Here is a 24,148-nt window from a genome sequence, read left to right as displayed (position 1 = left end):
ACACAACTAAGTGCAGCTCTACTTAAAAGTTTCTTCTACCGGTTGTACTTAGCTAGTTGAATAGCTTAACTAGTGCCTCGTGATTATAAAATGACAAACTAAAATAATATGTTAAAAATTCATCATCATCAATTTAAGAGCCACGCTCTTGTCGGTGCAGCATTTCCATGCTACTTTTTTAGGGAAAAATAGGGCAGTGGTTTCTCTCTTGCCTTCCGCCCCGCAGTACTCTGTCTGACGCAAGTGGGATGGTGGGATGTTAAAAATTATTAATCACAAAAAACTCAGGACAACATTATAATCATCTCTGCCTTCCTCCTTCTCCCGTCTTGTTTCGTCCGCTTACCTAACCTGAAGATTTGACAGGTCCGGTTTTTTACAGAAGCGACTGCCTGTCTGACCTTCCCACTCGCGAAGGGAACCCCAGCCCAATGTTAGGTCACATACCATCGAAAATGCATTTCTCGGGAATGTGGGTTTCCTCGCGATATTTTCCTTTGCCACTGAGCACATGATAATCATTTATGATCCAAACATGAATTCGAAAACAAATTAGACAATCATTGGTTTAGGCCTGCGCTGAAATCGAAGCTGCGACCACTAATATAAATATAATAATATCAAATAAAACATTTATCTAATTAATACATAATAAATATGATAGGAAAAAATCCAGAACCAAATCTGTCTTTAATTAATCATGACTTTATCCCGTACAAGGCTTTGCCATATCTCATTTCACTTATTACTTGGAATATTATCGTTCCGAAATATCTAATACAACAACTCCTGTGTTCATTTACCTCCCCTTCGTCTTTATATTGCCATTATTCTTACATTTATAGACTCAGCATACACATTGTTTATACGAAGTCTCATATTTCTGTACACACTATGCATTAGGCCAATTTAGATGATAATACAAGAGCAAATATTTATCTTTGAGCTCCAACGTACCCCGTTTTCCCCTTCGACGTAATATATTCAACAATAATAGTCTGTTAGAGAGGCAGTATTGGGAACAGGTAGACATATATACAAGGAGGGATGTTGCTTTTACAACGTAGCATTTGTTGATTATTTCGGGGGTAATTGTAGAATGTTATCTAAATCTATAAATGTTTTTTCGTCTTCTTCTATCGAGTGGGTTGTGAGGTGGATTACCAACCCCATCAACCCCGGTATCAGGGTCGCTATTGAACCGCCAAAGGCCCCTAACATGGCTCATGTAACGACTATTAATTTGCATCAGTAAGTAGTAACCACCAACGGCTTAACGTGCTTTCCGAAGCACGGATCATCTTACTTTCGGACAATTAGGGGATCAGCCTGTAATGTCTTAACCAAACGAGGGCTCACAAAGTGCTTTTCGTCACCAGGGTTGATGAGGTTGGTAATCCACCTCACAATCCACACGATGGAAGAAGAAGAATGCACCATGGTAACACACTATGTACCGGTGAGGTGTACTACTAATATGTATATGTCACCGTAAAATTGTAAATAACGTTAGATTATAATCTATCGATTTGAATCTCGAATGATTGTGAACTGTCGAATAATTATGAATCGTATCATATTGCTTACAATTTAACGTATTATTTTTCGGTAGATTATAATTTATCGAAGTGAAACCGTCAAATTGTGATACGAAACGCGTGGGAAGCACGCGCCTGCCGGACCGGCCCAGGCTCCGGATCGAAGCTATGTCAGTACTACTACATACATGACCTGCTGCCAGCGAACTGTAACTACTCGAGGAGAATCTGTGTTAATTTGTACTCCGTAAATACGTTGAATCCCGAGTTGACACTTCAACATAAACATCCTATTCACAAGTCTGCATCAACTGAAAAAAATGCTACACTTCGAAACCATGTCACATTAACTTTTTTGTCAAATTAAACCGTTACTCTCATTACATGTCAAATATGATAGTGCGACAGGGTTCTGAAGTGGGTACATCATATTGATCATGACTGTACCGGTGAGTTGTATGGGCTAATCTAATCGAATCTAATCTAGCCTACAAGATCCCACTGCTGGGCAAAGGCCTCCCCTTTCTCTTCGACTTGGACGCTTGCCGGTGGGACTGGCCGGAGTACGCACAGGTTCGCGAAAAATGGTACGGGCTACTAGCCAATTTTAAATTTAGACATTTGCCAATAGTTATGAAGTGTATTCGGTAATAGGTCCTCGACCCACAAGGTCCGACTGAAGATGAAAGGCCTGTACTCAGTAGTAGTACGTTTATAGGCTGTTACTTTTCATACAAAATGGAAAGGGTCCAGATATTTTTTGAAGCGAGATGACGTTTACTAGGGTTGCGAGAAAGTTTAACGGAACGTGGCAGGATTATATTTGTTGTATGTTCAAACCATTGTGAAAATACTCTTGGGCTACTGGTAATTTTTGGTAAATTTAGTTATAATGTTTCCCAAATACTAAAAGTACGCAAGTCATTTTCTTGTAATTTCTGGTTATGATCACGTGTTTTCAGGAGGTTTTCGATGTGAGCGTTAACATTTTATTTATTTGTTCCTTTAGAAAACAACATGAATATATTTAAGTATCCCTTTGGCGGCTCAATAGTAACCCTGACACCTGAGTCGATGAGGTTGTTATTCCACCTCAGACGATAGAAGAAGAAGCAGAAGGCAAGAGGGAAACCACTGCCCTATTTTTCCCTAAAAAGTAGCATGGAGAATGGTACACTGACAAGAGTGTGGCTGTTAAATTAGTGATGATAATAAACGGAATATCGTTGTAATAACGTTACATATTACCAAAAGCGCGAAAAAGAGCGCGCAGCCCTAGAGTATCCTTTCCGCGCGTATGTAAACACGGGCAGCAATATTCCGAAGTTTGGATATTGAAACATATTACAGATTTGCCGCACGAACGATTACAAAACGATCAGTCGTGCATACAATTAGTCGGCTGAGTGAGTTTCCGACAAGAGGATCGCAACTAGCTGGGGTTTGCGAAATAATAATTTAATCGGGCGCGCGGTACGCTAATATTTGATTTGGTATCCAATTGTCATTAGTTAATGATGTTCGGCTGGGAAATTAAACATTGGTTTGTGATCGATGTTCGGTTAGCGGCATACTGCAAATTTAAACAGAACAGACTATGGGTGCTACCCTATTGTTGGCTAAGCTCAATAAATATTTTATTACTGTGTAAAGGTAAATCTTGATTTAAAGTTTAATGGTGCAATTCCTGCAGACACCATCTAATTTTATTTTAAGTTATACCAGTCATTTTCTTATCCGTCGAAAAGGAATGGGACGAGTAATAGACAGGCATAAAATTTATCAACACACGTCAATTTTAGGCATAAATCTAAAATAAATAAATCTGTATGGAGCGGTATAAAATTTCGTAGATCATGATCATGTACTAGAGAACGAATAATCTAGACGTTACCATAGTAAGGTAACGTCAATGATCGAACCCAATAATGCTGTAAAAGGTAACTTTATGACAAGTGTACATCGTGGTTCATTTCGTAAATACGTGCGGTCGAACGAAATCTATACCTATAGATATAAAAATAAATCCCACAAAAGTATAATTGCTTTAGATGTGCTGGTTTGCCGACCAGTTTATCATGCATTGCAATGCAAAGTTGGCAACGATATCAATTGCCAATAACATTTTATTTCGCATATCGAATATTTGAGGGTGCTTCCGATTCGCCGCCGTTTAAAGTCTATTCAAATTTGATCAAATAAAAGTTTTATGATATCGATTTTCGATTTCCTCTAGCCCGTGTAGCGTGATCGCCGGCCACTTACGTCGGGAGTTGGCTGTCCGCCAGTCTTCCTAGTGCATTGTTATAATCGTTCAATACCCCTACAGGGATCATCTACATACAAAGATTACTAATAGATTCAAAGGAGCTTTTAACTTTAGCTATCTTTAGTATCACATCATCATCTTTTGTTTGATAATAACTTTTGTGTTACTTTTTTTGTTTACTCTGTCAGAAACATAAGATTATATGCTGGCTACATTTATGTGTCTTTCTCCAGGAGAGGCATCATAGACTGAAATACAAGTATTTCTATACTTAGTCAGCCATGGTACCTACTCAATTGTATTCATGTCAACTATGCTTAATTTAAGGAAAACATTGTACCGATATTTTTGTCAATAAAAATATTATTATATCACTACGAGCCACGCTCTTGTTGGTGTACCATACCTCTCCATGCTACTATTTAGGGATAAATAGGGCAGTGGTTTCTTTTTTTTTCTTTTTGCCTTTTGCCCCAAATAATCTAATTATAATATTACATCACTTTAAATATTAAAAGCTTATTCTAAATACTAAGTATTATAATTTATAAATTTAGATGGAAATTACCGCTATAAGAGTTGTTTCAACCATTATAGACGGCGACACGGCTCACCACCGATCACGTTGGTCAGACAGAAAGCTCGGTAAGGTGTGGTAGGTACTTGGTTCATCTTGCGATGCATGTACCTCTGACTACCGTACTTGGGATGTCGTGAGGTTATGTTACGTTACCTTTAGTATAAGAACACCTACATACAAAATACGTATAAAATACAAAAGTAAACTCACACCTTTATTCGCTCTTGAGCTGGTCACAAATGACGTAAACTCCAATTCAAAAGTACACACAATTCCAAGTACCTTCGCTAAAGGAAAATAAATATGAGTTTTAAAACTAAAACCCAACTACGAGAAAATCCTGCTTAAAAAGTAAACAACAAGAAAATATTTCTCAGAAATTCTTCTGAATAGTCATGTTTAGGAGACAGCCGTGGTCGTTCGCCAATCCGTCCTAAGAATTCCCGTACCACGCAGGGTAAAAAAGGGCAGCTAGCTACTTGAACAAAACACAAAGCCCGAAGTAATCCTTTGTTGTGTAAGTAACTACATAAAATAAACGTTGATTAATTTAGTAGTAGTAAATATTTCCAGTAATTCTCCACACATTCCCAGCTAAACTAGTGTGAATTCCTTCAGCTATAGCTCAAGCACGCTTCGCTTCCCAATCGCAGGCTCTTAGGGTATACTCAGACTCAAGCGGATTATCGGTGGAAATCCGCCAATTACTGGCTATTCACCCGAATACACTACTAATATGAGAGGGAGATTTATCTTTTTTTTTATAGAAAATACTGGTGAACATGAGCTTTTATAAGAAGAGAGAAATACGAATATGTGTCTATGATTTATAAACCCTACCCATGTTTTTAAGCCTTATGCAAAACTGCTATTAACCGGGCACAAATATTGGAAACTACGAGATATCAATAGAGGAGGGAATATTCTAACACCTCTGCCAACCCCTTCTGGGATAAAGGCGTGATGTTATGTTGTTTTGATGTTAGAGAGGGTAGAAGACTAAGTCACAAATCAATAATAAATCTATTATGTCTTAAATATTGTATAGCACTGTCAAGGTGACAAGACATGCCCAGAATAAGTACTACTTAATAAGCTTAAATTTCTGGCATGTCTAGGAATCCAATTCAACATAATATAAATCTACTTCTTCTTCTATCGTGTGGGTTGTGAGGTAGAGTACCAACCTCATCAACAGTCAGGGTTACTATTGAGTCGCCAAAGACCCCTGACATGGCTCACGTAACGACTTCTTACTTACTTATATCTTACTTTCGGACAATTAGGTGATCGGCCTGTAATGTCCTAACCAAACTTCAAATAAATACGTCTCAGTATTGCTAATTATATTTAAACAAAAAATCGGACGTTTTGTAGAAATGTGTGCCTTATAGCAATGAAACAGCCCACAGATTTCACAACACGGGAGCTATAAATGCACAACAAATTAAATAGGCACAAACTTGGAGGCTTAAATCTCAATTTAAGTGACAGCCGCATCGGAAATAACTGGTGAGCGCGCACACGTTCGTGGTAAATGGAAGATTCACACTCCTTGATTGAGAACGAATGAATGACAATTTTCTTTAGTCATTTTCGTTGTTATTTTAGATATTTTTCTATTTTTATTGTTGCATAATTTTTTAAAGAAATATATAAATAATAAAATGATTAAATCACATAATAACGGGTTCTTACCGCGTTTAAAACAGGGATATGAGACTCCCGATATTTCGACACTGTTGCAAGTGCCATGATCACGGGATGACTAATAAGTGTGAATGAACGAAGAACTACTAAATATTCACATTTTCAGTTTAAAATTCAGCCAACTTTAATGTTCGCCTGTATATTCATCATCATTATTATCATCTCTGTAGCATTATCCCGTTTTTCACAGCATCCACTTACCTAACCTAAAGACTTGACAGGTCCGGTTTTTTACAAAAGCAACTGCCTGTCGGACCTTCCAACCTGCGAAGGGAAAACCAGCCCAATACAGGTTAGGTCACATACCTCCGAAACGCAACTTTTAGGTATACATCTGGGTTTCCTCACGATGTTTTCCTTCTGCTGAGAACGTGATACTCATCTATGATCTAAACATGTATTCGAAAACAAATTCGACATAATGTATGTCGACTCGGTTTAGGCCTGTCCTGGGATTCGATCCTGCGACCTCAAAGTGAGAGGCAAGCGTTCTACTAACTGGGCTACCACGGCTCTCGTCTTGAATGTTCGTCAGGTTGTTGTATTGTAATAACATTATGCATATGACTATATTCCAAATGGTGTAGTCAAAGGTACATCCATCGCAAGATGAACTAAGTACTCACACCTCACCGAGCTTTCTGTAATCAACGTGATACGTGAGGGATTCTCTTACAATGCATAAATGGTTTTGTCATAATTTTAATTATCATAATCCTTTTCGCATAAGGTTTTTAAGCATAATAGTACTTTCCCATAATAACATCTAAGAATACTGGTTTGTTAGGTATAACTTATTTTTGGACTAATATTTGTCGGTATAAATTTGATTTGCATATAAATAGGTATCCATAATTCTTTTTTAGAATACTTAATAGTGTTTTATCATAATTTTTACAAGGCATAACAGTAGGTTAGGGTGCGGCGGGGGTGGCCCTTGGGCCACTCTACGCCGCCAGCATGTTTATCTTACACACGAAAAGTATACTGAATGATCACCAACAGCATGAAATAGAATCAAAAAATATAAAAAATCACAATCATGAACCAAATGCAACCAAGGAAAAAGTAAGTTTCAGAAATGTTCAAAGTTGTGCCAAAACTTTTCTTATTCGGAGTATAGTTTTTATGCTTATAATACTTATGCTTATATGTCATTATTGACATTAATAATAATTATTATGCTTATGGTAGTTATGAGTTTCAACATTATGCTTCAAAAGTTATGACAAATTAACATTATGCGTAACTAATAATAGGACAAGTAACATTATGCCATGGTAAATTATTACATAAAAATTATGCGTAAAAATAGAGAACCGATACGTGATGAGACGTAACGCCGTCTATAATGGTCGAGCAAACTGTGTTACTGAAAATTGCACTTCAGATAAATTAATAACTCACTACTGTAAGTTCGGCAGCTAGGTTTGGTACTTATATTGTGAGCATTATAAATTATGTTTGTTTTAAAATTAGTTCAGTGTGAGAGGATGATAATTGTCATCAACCAAGATAATTATCAACACTGTCACTATGGAATTAGAATACTTCGTTTTAATATTATTATTTTGGTTTAAAATTAAAGCACATAATAACGGGTTCTTACCGCGTTTAAATGGGGATATGAGACTCCCGATATTTCGACACTGTTAAAACTCGTAAGAACCCGTTATTATGTGCTTTAATTATGATAATAACCGCGTAAACTTAAAACAATGTATTATTTTGTTTTGTTTTTCTTTATTTTTCTGTGTATTGATTTCCGTGTGGTTTCTATCCTGTGTTGAAAGTAATGTAGTAATGTAAGGTACATTACAGACAGGTGTCTGTGTCTGTGGTGTCCGGAAGTAATAAATGTTTCTTTCTTTTTCTTTCTTAATTAATTAAAGTTCAACATGTAATCGCGATTAGTTGTACTAAATCTTCGCAAATTTGACTTTACTTTTCGCTCGTTCGCATTCATTCGGTTTGTCTGCGCCGTACCTTATGTTTACAGCTACTAAACTAACGAAGTTTTAGTCGACTATTAGCGATGCCTGTGTGTGCTAAGGTGATAATACGCTATTCAATACAAGTTTGTATAGTATAGATACCCATTTAGTGTTCTGTGATTTAGGGATTTATTGGCCTCGATTCCTACAGACGCATCCTAATTTTAAGTAATACCTGTCAATTTATCAACCGCCGAAAAGGAAAGAGACGGATGATTGACAACTGCTAATTTTAAAATGAATAAACAACCGGGCGAATAAAATAGACATCTCGCTCATATGCAACTTAATTCTGTCGGGTTACTATACACACCCACTCCTTCCTTGCCTGCTATACAGGTTGTTAGTGACATCGAAACGAATAACATCAAGTGGAATTTTCCATCGCAAAATTCATGTTTTTTTATTTTATTTTTAAATTCAACTTACTTCGGACTTTTCAGGCTTGAATCACCTGATTGTCCGAAAAAGTAAGTTGATTCCGTGCTTCGGAGGGCACGTTAAGCCGTTGGTCCCGGTTATTAGCCGTAAAAACACCTCCACCAACCCGCAGTGGAGCAGCGTGGTGGAGTATGCTCCATACCCTCTCCGGTTGATTGAGAGGAGGCCTGTGCCCAGCAGTGGGACGTATATAGGCTATTTATGTATGTATGTGTTTTAAATTCTATACTTTTGCGTTGGAAAACTCCTTAAGAATAATGAGCTGAATAATCCGATAATAATGGTCTGCGTTACGATATCACTTACACTCCGTACAAGTACATACAAGTAGCCATACAGGTACGTATGGGGATACCGTGATGAATACAGAAGGAAATGATTCAGACCACGATTCTGAGTTGATATCGAGTGGAATTTCCTCCTGAAATTGTTTTTTTTTTTTTAATATTTTTTCCATACTTTTGCGATGGAAAATACCACTTGATATCAACTCAGAATCATGGGCTCCTCAGCCTTCAAAGTTTTCGTTACAATGTCACTAACACTATATAATTATTATGTCTAAGTCCCAGGTAATAGGGTGCGAGCCTATTGACTTTAACCGGGCACCAAACATAAAAACCACGTGGTCTCAATTATATATTATGATCAAAATATGAATTCAAACTCATTAGCCTGTAGGACAATCATTAGTAACCCCGTAGTAGTGGGATAAACTGCAAAACTGCTGCTGTAGCCACTTCATAGGTCCCTTTATGTGGGCAAAGTGTCTTTAGGCGTGCTTAGTGGTAGTAATTACTAGGCGATGATAGACGCGGCCCGAGCTTGGCGGGGTTCCAGCACGCGATCGGCAAAATCAATACCTAACTTTGCAAACTCGGGTAAGTTGCAGCCTCATCTGTGCCATGCTGATAGGCTGGCCAAGTTTTTGTATTAATTGTGCCGAAGTGCACAAAAGTGGCGGATTTATTTACCATTTTCATGGCAACACGATAATGATAATAATCTTTAAAAATTCTAAATTCAAAAAGTATTTATTTCTCAAAATTTTCTTACAAAGTTAGCGCTTTTTTAACGTCAAAAATTTAAAAACATATTATCTAACTAGCTGTAAATAACTACTGCCATATCGGAGTCTGTAACGCTGAAGGAAAGACGTGGCCAAAAAACCTCCCAGCACAGGGCCCTAGTCCTACTGTTCCATGATTCCCTTTCTTTAAAAAAAAATCCAGTTGGTCTTCTTATTTATTTCTTCTTTCTTACAATACAACATAAAACTCCTTATTCCACTTCAACATTAAAATAAACAATTATAAACAGTTCCTTGTTCTTTTATTTTGGTAAGGACTTTGCGGGCTAGAATCACAATGTCATGATTGTCTGAAAAAGTAAGACGATTACTGACTTCGGAGGGCACGTTAAGCCGTCGGTTCCAGCTATTAGCCGTAAAACCTCCACCAACCCGCAGTTGAGCAGCGTGTTAGACTATGCTTCATACCCCCCTTCAGTTGATTTAGAGGAGGCCTGTGCCCAGCAGTGGGACGTATATGGGTTATTTATATTATGTTATTGACGTAAGTATTCGAGCAGTATTTTATGGTGCTAAACAGATCACTTGGATATTATGGCAAATAATCATGGTCAGTGATAAAATAGTCAAATCTTCTGACCAGTTAAGTCAAGCGACTCTTTTAGATCTGAAGATCTTTGCATGAACTGTATTTCTTAGGACAGGAGTCCTAGTACGGCTTTGAAATATACTACTCTGGGCGCCATCCTACTCGCGTCCGACAGAATACTACGAGGCGAAAGGTAAGAGGGAAACCACTGCCCTATTTTTTTCTAAAAAAGTAGCATGGAGAATTGCTTCACCGACAAGAGCGTAGCTCTTAAATTAATGATTATGTCCTAGACTTATAACACATTCTGACTAACACTTGCTGTGTTCGTCTTCAGCAATTTTATGTGGTGATACCTAATTCTGTTATCGAAATAGAAGCATGTTTAATTACTTCACAGGCTCTCTCATTAATATTCCAAGGAATTACACCTAAACCTTCAGAAGACGGTACAATCTACTTAATAACAAGTGATAACTAGTATTAGATAGTACATGCAGTGTTAGGTATGAAACTAGTTTAATTACCAAGTTTGATAGAGGCCGCTGTTACGTCGTAATCAACTTACGTGGCCAAACTTGAGACAAATATTGAAATTAAATTTGTGACAGGAATACTTTCTGAAATTGTAAGTATATTTCCTCTTTTTCTTCTTATCGTGTGGATTGTGAGGTGGAATTCCAGCCTCGTCAACCCTGGTGTTAGGGTTATAATAATTGAGCTTTGGCGGCTCAATTGACATGACTCATGCAACGACTACAAACTTACATCAGTAAGTAGTAACCGAGACCAACGGCTTAATGTGCCTTGCGAAGCATGGATCATCTTGTAATGTTCTAACCAAACTAGGGATCACAAAGTGATTTTTGTGATATGTCCACTCCGAACCCGGGGAAGAAGCGATAGTGGTGTGTCAGGATCGCAGTTAAAAGAATTCCGTAGTCTCTGCCAACCCCAATGGAATAACGGCGTGATCTTATGATATGTTCGCGATGACAAAAGGCAAAATAGACACGAGAAATAATAAATAGGTATTCCACATCAATGATCTCAATTGGGTTAACAATCGATATTTCGCTAATTGCCTGTATGTTTAATTAATATTAAGAAAACATCCCACTCCAAATGTATTATTTAATTCGTCATGTATTATATATTATTACCTCCGAATAAAGTACGGTCTATTCAGAGAAGCCACAACAATGGAAGCGACCTAAGTATAATTAGGTCGTATCCATTAGAATAAGATAACATAAGATAAAGATTTTTATTGTGCATAAATTTAGGTACAGTTATAGATAATAGTTGCAGTTATAGTTGCAAATTACGTCTCACTAAATTTTGCCTTTGCAGGCATATACACATTTTACACAGGCAATGATATTTCATTTCACACCATATTTCATTATAACATAAGAGAAAGAAATCAATAATAATAATAATAATAACAATAAAAAATCAAAAAATTATTAAAGAATATATACAATGAATAAGTAGGTCTATGAAATAACTATTTAGTTTTCATTCAAAAATTCTTTGACGTCATAAAAACATTTTTGTGCAAGCCATGTCTTAAGAACAGTTCTAAATAGGTATCATGTGTGTGAGTGAATGTGTACTGAGGATGTAATAAATAATTTATTACATAAAGTTATAATATGTTAGACGTTAGATAGACAGACAGGCAGTCGCTTTTGTAAAATTCCGGATCTGTCAAATCTTCAGGTTGGGTAAGCGGATCCTGTGAAAAACGGGATAATGCTAGGGAGATGATGATGAAATTGACGTTCGTTTTTTTTTCGTTGTGGTGTACCTAACATCCTACATAAGTACTTTTTTTTTAACGTGACTTATTGTAGATTTGCCGCGGATGGCATTAACTACTTGGCAGGCAAATGGGGAGCGCTGAAGGCTCTCAACCGGTACAACGTTTAAGACAACAGGCCTGACGGTGCCCAGTTGGGCTCGAGCCTCGGCTCGGGGCGTCGTCTGAGAGGAAGAATAATTGAAAGAATTAATCGACCCTAGTGGGTCGACAAGCGCTGATTGAGGGAAATCGTCGACCACGCCGGCGGGGTCGGTATCGGGGTTCTGAAGTGTTTGGTGTCGGGAGCTGATTGGCCGCGTGTATGGCTAGAGTAATCGGGTCGTCGGGATAGTATATTACGTCCTTCGTATAAAGTACTAACAGCAATTAATTTGTATGTGCAGTAGACTATCTTATTTTGGGATAGGGACGGTCGTTTAACAGGATAAAAATATCCACTTTAATAGTCAAGATTCTCAGGGAATCGTCGACCACGCCGTCGGGGTCGGTATCGGGGTCATAACTACAAGGTTACAATAGTTTAATATCAAGAAACAGAAAAGACAAACATTAACGACACGACAGAACTCCCGACCCAATTCTATTACGACATTGCAACACATGAAACTTTTGTTACACCTCTTTCGCTCCAAGAGGCGAGACTAAGTCTTTTGAAAGTGCAAATCTAATTCATTGTACGATGCACTCGAACTAATACGATTATCGGTACAATGGAATCGAGAGAGATTGTACCTATTGGATGCAAGTCGATAATGGCAGTGGGAGCAATCGCATTTGCGACCCCGTCCGAGAATATTGCAGCTATAATTGTTGTAACGAAGTTGTCAGCTGAGTGACAAAGTGAATAGGAAATTCATTATTGTAGGAAGTGCTCAGCTTTTGTCTTGTCATCTGTCAGATTTACTGTACTTACAGGATAACGGCCTCCGTGGTCCAGTGATTGAACGTTGTGCTCACGATCCGGAGGTCCCGGGTTCGAATCCCGGTGCGGATATCACAAAAATCACTTTGTGATCCCCAGTTTGGTTAGGACATTACAGGTTGATCTGATCGTCCAAAAAGTAAGATGTTCCAAGCTTCGGAAGGCACGACTTTTTGCTACACGGCAGTCTAGCGACTGTTCGCGTTGTTCGATCTACATTGATGGTTTAATTTACATTGATAATTTGTCATTGTCATTTTAGATTAGGGTGATATGCAACATCAAACACAATATGTACTGCAAATAAAAAACAACACTAAATTTTCAAGAATTTTTCAATAGGAAATTCCACTTGATATCAACTCAGAATCATAGTCTGACTGAATCAGAAAGTTTTTGTTACGATGTCAATCTGTATCCTGGTTTTTAATAAAAAAATCGAACGATGGATCGAGATTGAAATCATTATTAAAGTATCTATAAATCTATGTGTTGTGGGCGATAGACTTATCCCTTATCACCATAAGGTTTATCATATTTAGCTTACGACATCGTATCAACAGTGGCTGCAAGTTGTCTTTGATTACTTGTGGCTCTGCCCACCCCATTAGGGATTACGGGCGTGAGTTTATATAAACTACAGATATACAAACATATGTATGTATCTATGAATCTGCTGGTAGAAGAATGTTCTGTAAGAATAAAATACATGGCTACATTTTCACCTTGAAATTATTTTAAGGAATTTTGAGGAAGACTTACGGCCATATACCTACATTTTCTAAAATAATAACCAGACAATAACTAAAGGCTAATTACAAGTCTCCACCTAATAGTAGCCACTATTAGAAAACTTTTTTTGTGGTCACCCATCCTATGACCGGCCTTTGCGAAAGTTGCTTAACTTCAACAATCGCAGACCGAGCGCATTTACCGCTGCGCCAAAGAGCTCCTGTGTGTGTTATAATAATCTATTACTCACAGTGATCCTCTTGAGCTGCCTCTTGCCCTTGTACCAGGTGATGACAGCGGGTGGACGGCTGCCGGCTGACTCGCATGTCACCTCGTAGCGGCGCTCAGCCGTCAACACTCCCCCCTCACCCATCTCCACTGGCTTGTTGATCTCCACTGTCAGTGGTTTTACTGGCAACAGACATAGCTTATTAATTAAGGCCAGGCGCGCGCACTACAAGTTTTTCAGCGCAGGCAGCGGTGTAATGTCGCACTGTAATACTGCGCCGCTGCGCCGTCAAGTACGCGCAATACAATTTAAAACTGTTTGGTACAGTATTACATTGCGACATTATGCCGCGCGTTTTTATCTACCGCGCGGCGAAAAACTCGTAGTGCGCGCCAGGCCTAAAACTTAACTGTCTTCAGAACTAATGTGAGTTTAGATTGCGTTATGCAATCTGAAAATGGTGGCAGAGAGAATCAATGTATTGTACTGCTCTCAGAATGAATTAACATAGACAGTGGCCCCGATTCCTGCAGACACCTCCTAATTTTACTTTAAGTTATATCTGTCATTTTCTTGTTCGCCGAAAAGGAAAGGGACGGATGACTGACATCTCTTAATTTTAAGAAGAATGAGAAAATTAATGAATAAGCCGGCCGAATCAAGCAGGTATCTCGCTGGTATGCAAACCGTTTGACGTGTGCCGTCAACTTAATTCTGTCGGGTTATTGGCCAATGTAAAATTTTTAGACGGTTGTTTTAGATTTGTGCATAAAATTGCCGTGTGTTCCATAAATTTTATGCTTGTCGATTACCCGTTCCTTTCCTGTTCGGCAGATAAGATAATGACAGCTATAACTTAAAATAAAACTAGATGGTATTTACAGGAATCAGCACCAGTATTGTTTGTATTTTTTTATATAGTTGAATTAAGGTCATATTTATAAGCTTGTCGTATCATCATCATCAAAATGAAGGGAGGTAGGTAGGAATTTGTACCGAGCAAGGTGGTCTAACTGAACTCTATTCATTATCGTATGATTTTCCATCTTCTTTCAATTCATAACTAACTTCGACAACATATTATTATTGTAGTAAAACACGCGTAGGTTGGTTCAACACTGATTTATTTCATCTAAGCAGGTAACTATACATCAGGTTATTTAATTCTACCCACCACCATAATAATATTACACTACATCTTTCCCTTTATAGAGAGAATAACAAAATGTTAACAAGGATTTGTTAAAACAAACTGTCAATAAATTAACGCAAGATCTGTATGTATAAAAAGTAACATTTGTTACTACAATCAGTTAAAAGGTACTTAACTAAACCTATAGGTATACCTACCCATAATTTACACATACAATCATAAATACTGTAGGTACGTATATTGTAGGTACGTCTCCTACACTTGTTAACACTAACGTGTTTCTCACTTTTAGTAGCAAGTGTTATCTATAATATAAAAACAAAAGCAAGCAGCTTAACATTATTTAATAGGTACATAATATAAAAGTTTGAAATTATTTCCCTAACTATATCATCTCTTTTCCGAAGAGTAAATCTAGCCCTAAATTGGCAAGCATTCGAGTTCTAGATCTCGTCATGGGACCCTGTATTTGTGGGACCTGCGTAGTTCCAGCGTTAGAACTTCCATTATGAGTGGCTTTATTGTCATTATCACTTTTACATACATTAGAAGTGAATGACGGTGTGGCTGCCTGGCCCGTGTGTGCCGAGGCCGCGGTGCCGCCGCCCGCGCGGCGAGCGATCAGCTGACGACGGCTCCGCCGGCAGCGGCGGCCGGCCGCGTCTTCGACTATAAACGAACGTGGTTCAGGCGCTCGTCCCACTACACTTACTGGTTTCCTACCTCCCGCATCAACTAATGTCGCCTTATCACCCGGTGTAAGACGCATGAGCGGTCTTGCGGATTTATCGTAATGTTTTTTATCCTTTTGTCGTCGAGCCATGAGATTTATATAATTTTTCTTTTTATCTACAGACTCTTCTAACAACTTGTGACTAATAGGTAACTTTGTGTTAATTCGCCTACCCATGAGTATTTGGCTCGGTGAATCGAGCTCGTTCCGCGGTGTAGCCCTAAAATTTAATAAACTTAAATAAAAGTCTTGCCCCGAATCGACACATTTCTTAAGAAGATTTTTTACTGTTTGCACTGTCCTCTCACTTTTGCCATTAGATTGTGAATAGTAAGGCGAAGACGTCACATGACGTACTTCCCAATCAGCCATAAATGTCTTAAATTCACAAGAGCTATAAGCCGGTCCGTTATCAGTGATTAACTCGCTCGGAATACCATGACGTGCAAATTGGTCCTTCATAAAATTAATTACGCTTCTACTATTTATGCTAGATAACTCGCCCACCTCCACAAAGTTTGAAAAGTAATCTACTAATATAATGTAGTATTTCCGGCCGTATTCAAAAATATCCGAACCTAACTTTTGCCATGGTAAGTGTGGCACTTCGTGCTGCCGCAGCGGCTCGCGGCGAGCCGCGGGCGCGTGCAGCGCACAAGCCGCGCACCCGCGCACGGCGCGCTCCACGTCCGCGGTCATGCCCGGCCAGAACATTACTTCGCGAGCACGTCTTTTACACCTGTCGATGCCGAGGTGCCCTTCATGTACCCTTACTAACATTTCCTTACGTAAAGTGCGGGGAATAAATAAGCAGTCCCCTTTTAATATCATGCCATCTACATATTGCAGCAGCTCGATGTACGGCCAAAAAACCCTAACTTTTTCATCAACGTTACGCCTGTGTTTGGGCCAACCTGTCGTTATATATTTTATAAGCAAAAGGCAATCGTTGTCGATTGCTGTTTCTCTTTTTATCATGGCCAATTTCTTGTCACTGAACTGTACATGTCTAATCATAAAACATGTTTGTATTTCTACGTCCTCGCTTACACGATCATGCATCAACTCATTCAACGGCGCTCGAGACAGGGTATCTGCAATATACATATATTTTCCGGGGTTATAGACAACCTTAATGTCAAAACCCTGCATTCTCATCATCATACGTTGAAGTCGGACCGGTACTGATGCCAATGGTTTTTTAAATAAAGCTTCTAACGGCTTGTGGTCAGTATGCACGGTGACGTCAGACCTGCCATATACGTATTGCTTAAAACGCTCCACCGCAAACACAATCGCCAACATCTCTTTCTCTATTTGTGCATACCTTGTCTGCGTGTCGGTGAGCGTGAGCGACGCGAACTCCACCGGGCGGCCATCCTGCAACAGCACGGCGCCCAGCGCGTGCGCGCTCGCGTCCACCGACACCAGCACCGGGGTGTCCGGGGAGTACAGCGTGAGGACGGGCGCTGATGATATCTTCATTTTTAAGTTATCAACAGCTTTGGAATGGTGACTGGCCCAAACCCATTCTGAATCTTTTTTTAATAAAGATCTCAGAACATTTACACATTCAGAATAGTTTTGTATAAACTTCGACAGGTAATTTACCATGCCCAGAAACCTTTCCAAACTTTTTCTATCGGTAGGATAAGGCATATGCATAATGGCCTTCACTTTTGTATCATCAGGTCTGATTCCGTTTTCATCAAATCTATGACCTAAATATGTTATCTCACGCACGCCAAACTTACATTTGTCTCGGTTAAATTTAATACCTATATCTTTTGATCGCTGTAACAGGCATTCCAGCCTGTAATCGTGTTCCTCTTTAGTTCGACCCCATACTATGACGTCATCAATAAAGGATTCAGTGCCGTCCAAGTCCTCCAAGTATTGCCTTAATTTCGCATGGAAAACTTCAGGCGCGCAGTTAATACCATAAGGTAAGCGTAGAAATTGATACCGGCCGAACGGTGTACTGAACGTACACAGGTCTGCGCTGACGTCATCAATTTGCACCATCCAAAATCCACAACGCGCGTCTAACACGCTAAAAAAACGAGCCCCACGCAGTTTAACCGCCAGTTCTGTCACTGTAGGAAGTGTGTACTGAGCACGCCGCACTGCCCGGTTCAATGGTCGAGGATCTAAACAAACACGAATGCTGCCGTCCTTTTTAGCCACTAAAACAATCGCATTGACCCAGTCGGTTGGATGTGAAACTTTTCTTATAACACCTAATTTTTCCATTCTTTGCAACTCTTTTAGCAACTTATCCTTCAATCCTATTGGTATTTTCCTAGTCGCGCAAACCACAGGTTGCACATCTTTATTTATTACAATGCTATATTTTCCCGGTAATTTTCCTAACCCTTGAAATAGTTCCGAATATTTTTCAATATCTATAGCATTCACTTTCTGTATCAAGCTTAATGCTACACAACCCTCTAATCCAAGCACATTTTGACAATCAAAATCGGCAACAACAAACGGCAGTTCGTATGTTTTATTGTTATACTTAAACGAAATATTATTTAAGCCGAGAATAGGTAATCGGTTTCCCGTAAATGACAAAACACTTTTTGCAAACGGTAGAAGGTCATCCAGCAATAAACCCAATCTAACATATTCGTTTTTCGAAATTACATTCAACATGGAACCTGTATCAATTTTTAACAATAATTGCTTACCGTTACATTCCATACTTTCCATCCATTCCTTAGAAAAGTTAGACGAATCGTTATCATCCTTAATAGTGTCCACAAAAAATAGCTCTTCATTCGAATCACTGGCCGCACCTTGCACATTTAGATTGTACACTTTTTCGCGTAACACTTTCTTTTGCTTACACACACGCGCAAAATGACCTTTCTTATCGCACACAAAGCATAGCGCATCACGGGCTGGACATCTCTCGTCGTCGATGCAGCGCATGCCGCCGCACGACGTGCAGGGTGGGCAGGGCCGGCGCGCGCCCCCGGACGCGGGCGCAGGCCGCGCGCCGCCGCCGCCGCCACGTCGGCCGCCCCGCCAGCCGCCCGGGCCTCCGCGCGCAATCCAGCCGCCGCGCGCTCCGCTTCGGCCTTCCTGCCCCCATACTGCATCGACCTTCAATTCTCCTGTTGCTCCCTCGATACAACGACTTTCTTCTTTAGATATTTCTGCCGCCTGACAGATTTGTACCGCTTTTGCCAACGTTAAACTGTCGGTACGAAGTAACCGATCCCTAACGGTGTTATCGAGTATTCCGCATACTATTCTGTCTCGAATCAAACCTTCGGTTAAAACGCTGAACTCGCATGTTTGACTAAGTAATTTTAAGTCAGTCACATACTTGTCAATATTTTCACCTGGTTCTTGATTACGTGTAAAAAATCGAAACCTCGACACGGTAACGTTAGGTTTAGTTCCAAAATGCAAGTCGAACTTTTTTAACACGCAATTTATGTCGTCTTCTGATTCTCCTTCGCCGAAAGTGAAAGTCGTATACACCTCGTAACCCGCCGATCCTATGAGGTTGACCAATAAGCTAGACTGAACTTCTTTAGATTCACCGCTCACTCCAGAAGCTTTAAGAAATACATTAAATAATTTCCGCCATTGCCGCCATGCCTCGGCCCGCGCTGCCGGGCCGCCTTCGAGCACTAGCTCCGCTGGAGGACGCGCGTGTTCCATTTTCCACACGATTACGACGCGAACAAAACACAAATAAACTTTTTCGCACGAAATTATAATGCACTTTCACCGAAATGTATTTTTAATCACGACCGCTGTCACCATGTAGTAAAACACGCGTAGGTTGGTTCAACACTGATTTATTTCATCTAAGCAGGTAACTATACATCAGGTTATTTAATTCTACCCACCACCATAATAATATTACACTACAATTATAAGATACACTGTCGCATTAGGTATAACCTGTAATGATAGTTGTAAGATTGAATAAATAAACAAATAAACCTTAATAAGTCGTATTTTGTTGCAAACGGGATACGCGGGAAGAATGATCTATCTACAACTATCTACTCAACCTGTATCCACCCACTGCTGGGTATAGGCCTCTGTAAAATGAAGCAAAATGATAATTGACTAGAATAAATAAGGTTTTCTATCGTGTGGGTTGTGAGCTGGAGTACCAACCTCATCAACCCTGGTGTCAGGGTTACTATTGAGCCGCCAAAGGCCTCTGACATGGCTCATGTAACGACTACTTACATTAGTAAGTAGTAACCGGGACCAACGGCTTGACGTGCCTTCCGCATGCATGGATCATCTTACTTTCGGACAATCTGGTGATCAGACAGTAATATCCTAACCAAACTAGAGGCCACAAAGTAATTTTTGTGATATGTCCCCACCGGGAATTGAACCCGGGACCTCCAGATCGTGAACCTAACACTCAAACCACTGGACCACAGAGGTTGTTAATAAATAAGGTAAAAAATAATTATCTATTAATTTCTTTTCCTCAGCGTTTTGGACGTGGTCACAGAATGACTGACGAGGCGAATGCTTCTTACTATGAAGATAGCGTAACTACCCTCACTTCATAAATTAATAAGGTAATTGCTTTTTACATACTTTTTATTATGCATCGACCCATACAATCAATGTAAAGGTAATATGTAAAGTGGCTATTTTGATGTGTTGTTGGAAGAAAACAGAAGAAGGTCTATCAAAAAGACTTTTTAGTACAGTCCACTCTGGATCGAATCGCATGTGGAGCAACATGAGAAGTATGCTTAAGTATATGAATTTAAGCATATATTTAACTCTATTTACTTACAAAACAGCCTCGTTGGTCTAGTGGTTAGAGCGTTAGGCTTACGATCTGGAGGTCCGGGTTCGATTCCCGATGGGGACATTGTCGAAATCACTTTGTGAGACTGTCCTTTGTTTGGTAAGGACTTTTCAGGCTTGAATCACCTGATTTTCCGAAAAAGTAAGATGATCCCGTGCTTCGGAGGGCACGTTAAGCCGTTGGTCCCGGCCATTAGCCGTAATTTTTTATGCTCTATACCCCCTCCGGTTGATTGAGGGGAGGCCAGTGCCCAGCAGTGGGACGTATATAGGTTGTTTATGTATGTACTTACAAAACATATCAAGCACCAGAGAGACCTCCTTAGGAGGAACGAGGTGCGAGTTGGCCGCTTGGCAGGTGAACACGGCAGCGTAGTCACCGCGGCTGATCTGAGGCCAGAGGAGGCGGTTCTCGATCACGTCACCGGTATTATGCTCATACTCCTCGTCTACCAGAACGCCGTTTACCAGCCACCGCACTGACGGCTCTGGACGACCTGGGAAGGAAAGGAAAATTTAACAACGCACAAACACACAAGCACGGAATAATACTACATAAAGACGGGAAACTCTCCGCTCCCCACAAGCAGCCGCGATGTGTTTACCTCACCCTTCTCCGTCCTACTTTAGTCTCCAATAGGCTAGTTTCTAATTAGTCAAATCAGTTACTTTTTACTAAACGGTTTTTTTTTTTTTGACGTGACTTATTGTAGATTTGCCGCAGATGGCATTAACTACTTGGCCGGACAAATGGGGAGCGCTGAAGGCTCTCACCCTTTACTAAACGGCAAAACACGAAATTACTATAGAATTCGCATGAAACAGCAACCTGTGATGTCGTAGAAAAACGTGACCTAATGTCGCACTTATTATTACATTTTTTGAATATTAAAGTTCATATTGGTGCTAATTCCTGTAAATACCATCTAATTTTATTTTAAGTTATATCTGTCATTTTCTTATCCGCCGAAAAGGAAAAGGACGGGTAATCGACAAGCATAAAATTTATGGAACACACGTCAATTTTAAGGACAAATCTAAAACAACCGTCTAAAAATTTGACATCAGTCAATAACCCGACACAGGTAAGTAGACAGCACGTCAAACGGATTGCATACCAGCGACATACCTTTTTGATTCGCCCGGGTTATTCATTCATTTACTCATTCTTCCTAAAATTAAGAGCTGTGAATCATCCGTCCCTTTCCTTTTCGACGGATATGAAAATGACGGATATAACTTAAAATAAAATTAGGCGGTGTCTGCAGGAATCGGGGCCATTATATAAGTTAAATAGAACAAGAAAACGGCTTTTGTTAACTTTATATATCTCTTTATTTAGTAAATCAGATACCTTAATTTATCTTTGACCTAGGAAACTACCCAATTGTACAGGCGTCTGACGTCACACACACACACACACACACACACACACACACACACACACACTCACTCACTCACACACACACACACACACACACACACACAGATGCGCGTGTACGATAAGTTCAATGTGTAGTGTCTGCGTAACACTGTGGTTTTTTTGTATGAAGTGTCCGGAGTGTGATACAAGTTAAAGAAAGAAAAAAAGAAACATTTAGTCGTTACACGAGTCATACTAACTACTTGGTAATTTACTTCATAACCCACACGATAGAAGAAGGTAAAGATTATCTTTCTTACGCAACAGAGAACTTGCATGAGATTTAGTACATAAAATTCTCAAGTATTTATTTTTCGACTTTCTAGTTCATCGTGCGACGTTGTACGGTCACGAGTACTCATATATATACACTTTGAAACCATGTCACATTAACCTTTTTGACAAACTAAACCGTAAGTCTCATTAAATGTGAAATATGATAGTGCGACAGGGTTCTAAAGTGGGTACATGATATTGCTCATGACTGTACCTCTGACTACCCCAATCGGAAATATAGGTCTGAACTTCATTTATTTATTTTATATTTTCCGTTACAGTTTTGTTACCAAAATTAATTATTTATTATTATTATTATTTTTTTTTTTTCATATCTCGGGCCTATGGAGGCCCGGACTTTTGGAAGGCGTGCGTGGGGCCGAAGCCAACACGTAGAGGCCCCTTAAGACAGTTTAATCTAAATGTGGTGTGACACCAACCGGCGATTATCCCTGTATGCACTATGGGAGTGCACCCAAAGACAATCCCCGGTTCGTGTAGGACTATTGCAAATTATGGGAACAAAGGGAACTGGGCTATTGGGTTGGGGGTTAGTGGACCGGGATACTGGAGCTATGGGGGACTATGGCGCCTGCTCGACCAATGTTGGTAAACATGGATAAATGAGCAGGCGGTGACTCGCCACTCACTGGATGGGCCACCTATCTAGCCGACGCGACTGGACGGCAAGGCAGCAACATGGTTGTGAGCAGCTCAGGGTGTCGAGAGGTGTACACCGCTTTCTGCGAGACGGTTTACCCGCCTCACCAACTCGCGACTTATGCATCTTTCACTTCCACCCTGCGAGCGTATAGCTCTAACGCCCCACTCTGGCCGGCCAATGAAGGCAAGCCAGAGGTGAGAGTCCTGCGGCCCCCCCTGGGGCCCACTCCGGCCGGCCAGTGAAGGCAAGCCGGAGACGGAGGGCCTGACCGACTCTCAGGGGATCTCAGCTCCGTGGTGTCGTCACTCACCAACAGCTCGCCACAAGCTGGCCTGCGGAGACTGACTGCACTGTTGATTCACCAGGTTCGCTGATGAATTCACCAGGGGGCGATGGGGTCGTCACATCCCGACGCCGTTATTATTATTATTATTAAATAAGTAGCACGACTTATAAATACCGTGCGTTTAAATTCAACCGTTTTTAAATAGCTTGTTATTGCTTTTTGAAGTTCCAATGATAGACTTTTCCTATAAAAAAAATATTAATAAATATCATCAATACATAGTATACGAGTAAAACAAAGTCGCTTTTTCTGTCCCTATATCCCTATGTACGCTTAAAACTTTAAAACTATACAACGGATTTTGATACGGTTTTTTAATAGATGAGTGATTCAAGAGGAAGGTTTATTTGTAAGTATAATAATATCCATGAAATAGTGGAAAAATACTGTTATTTTTGAGGTTTTTAATGTAATATCGTAAATAATTTCATTTTTTCCTCAGCATTGCATAATAAACCAAGGTTGTATAATAAAATTGTAGGTACCTACGGAATTCCACGTAAAGTATCGTGTAAAGTAATTGATCGCCAGCGATGCTTCATTCGAACCCTCGAGGTTGTCGAGTTAATAGAATTATCATTATGAGTTCGCACTAACGAAGTTTTTTCAGAGTTTAACATAATAAGCCAAGCCTTGAAGCGTTATTAAGGTAAAAAGAACGAAAATTTCCCGGTATTTTTCCCTTTATTGATCGAAAGAGGCTTCAGGGAGGATGTTTTATTTTTTGTTCTATTAGCTGTCAAATACAAGGACAAAATTAAAAGTACTTTTTTAATACATAATTAAAATTTCTCATTTAAAAGTGTCGACCCACTACGGTCGATTAATTCTTTCAAATATTCTTCCTCTCAGACAACGCCCTGAGCCGAGGTTCGCGCCCAACTG

General features: G+C 39.7%; 1 protein-coding gene across 1 annotated transcript in view; it reads right to left on the bottom strand.

Moving 5' to 3' along the window:
- The window catches only part of LOC126368684 (nephrin), a 760,982-nt gene that overhangs the window by 324,962 nt on the left and 411,872 nt on the right, over positions 1 to 24,148 (bottom strand). Inside the window, exons 6-7 of the mRNA XM_050012828.1 lie at positions 20,848 to 21,051; positions 13,884 to 14,044 (exon numbers count right to left, since the gene is read on the bottom strand). Coding sequence (XP_049868785.1) covers positions 13,884 to 14,044; positions 20,848 to 21,051 — 365 coding nt within the window. The remainder of the gene's footprint in view (positions 1 to 13,883; positions 14,045 to 20,847; positions 21,052 to 24,148) is intronic.

This window comes from Pectinophora gossypiella, chromosome 1 (assembly GCF_024362695.1).
Source record: "Pectinophora gossypiella chromosome 1, ilPecGoss1.1, whole genome shotgun sequence".
Classification (NCBI taxonomy): Eukaryota; Metazoa; Arthropoda; class Insecta; order Lepidoptera; family Gelechiidae; genus Pectinophora; species Pectinophora gossypiella.
Note: the sequence above shows the minus strand (reverse complement) of the source record. Positions and strands in the feature narration are given on the sequence as shown.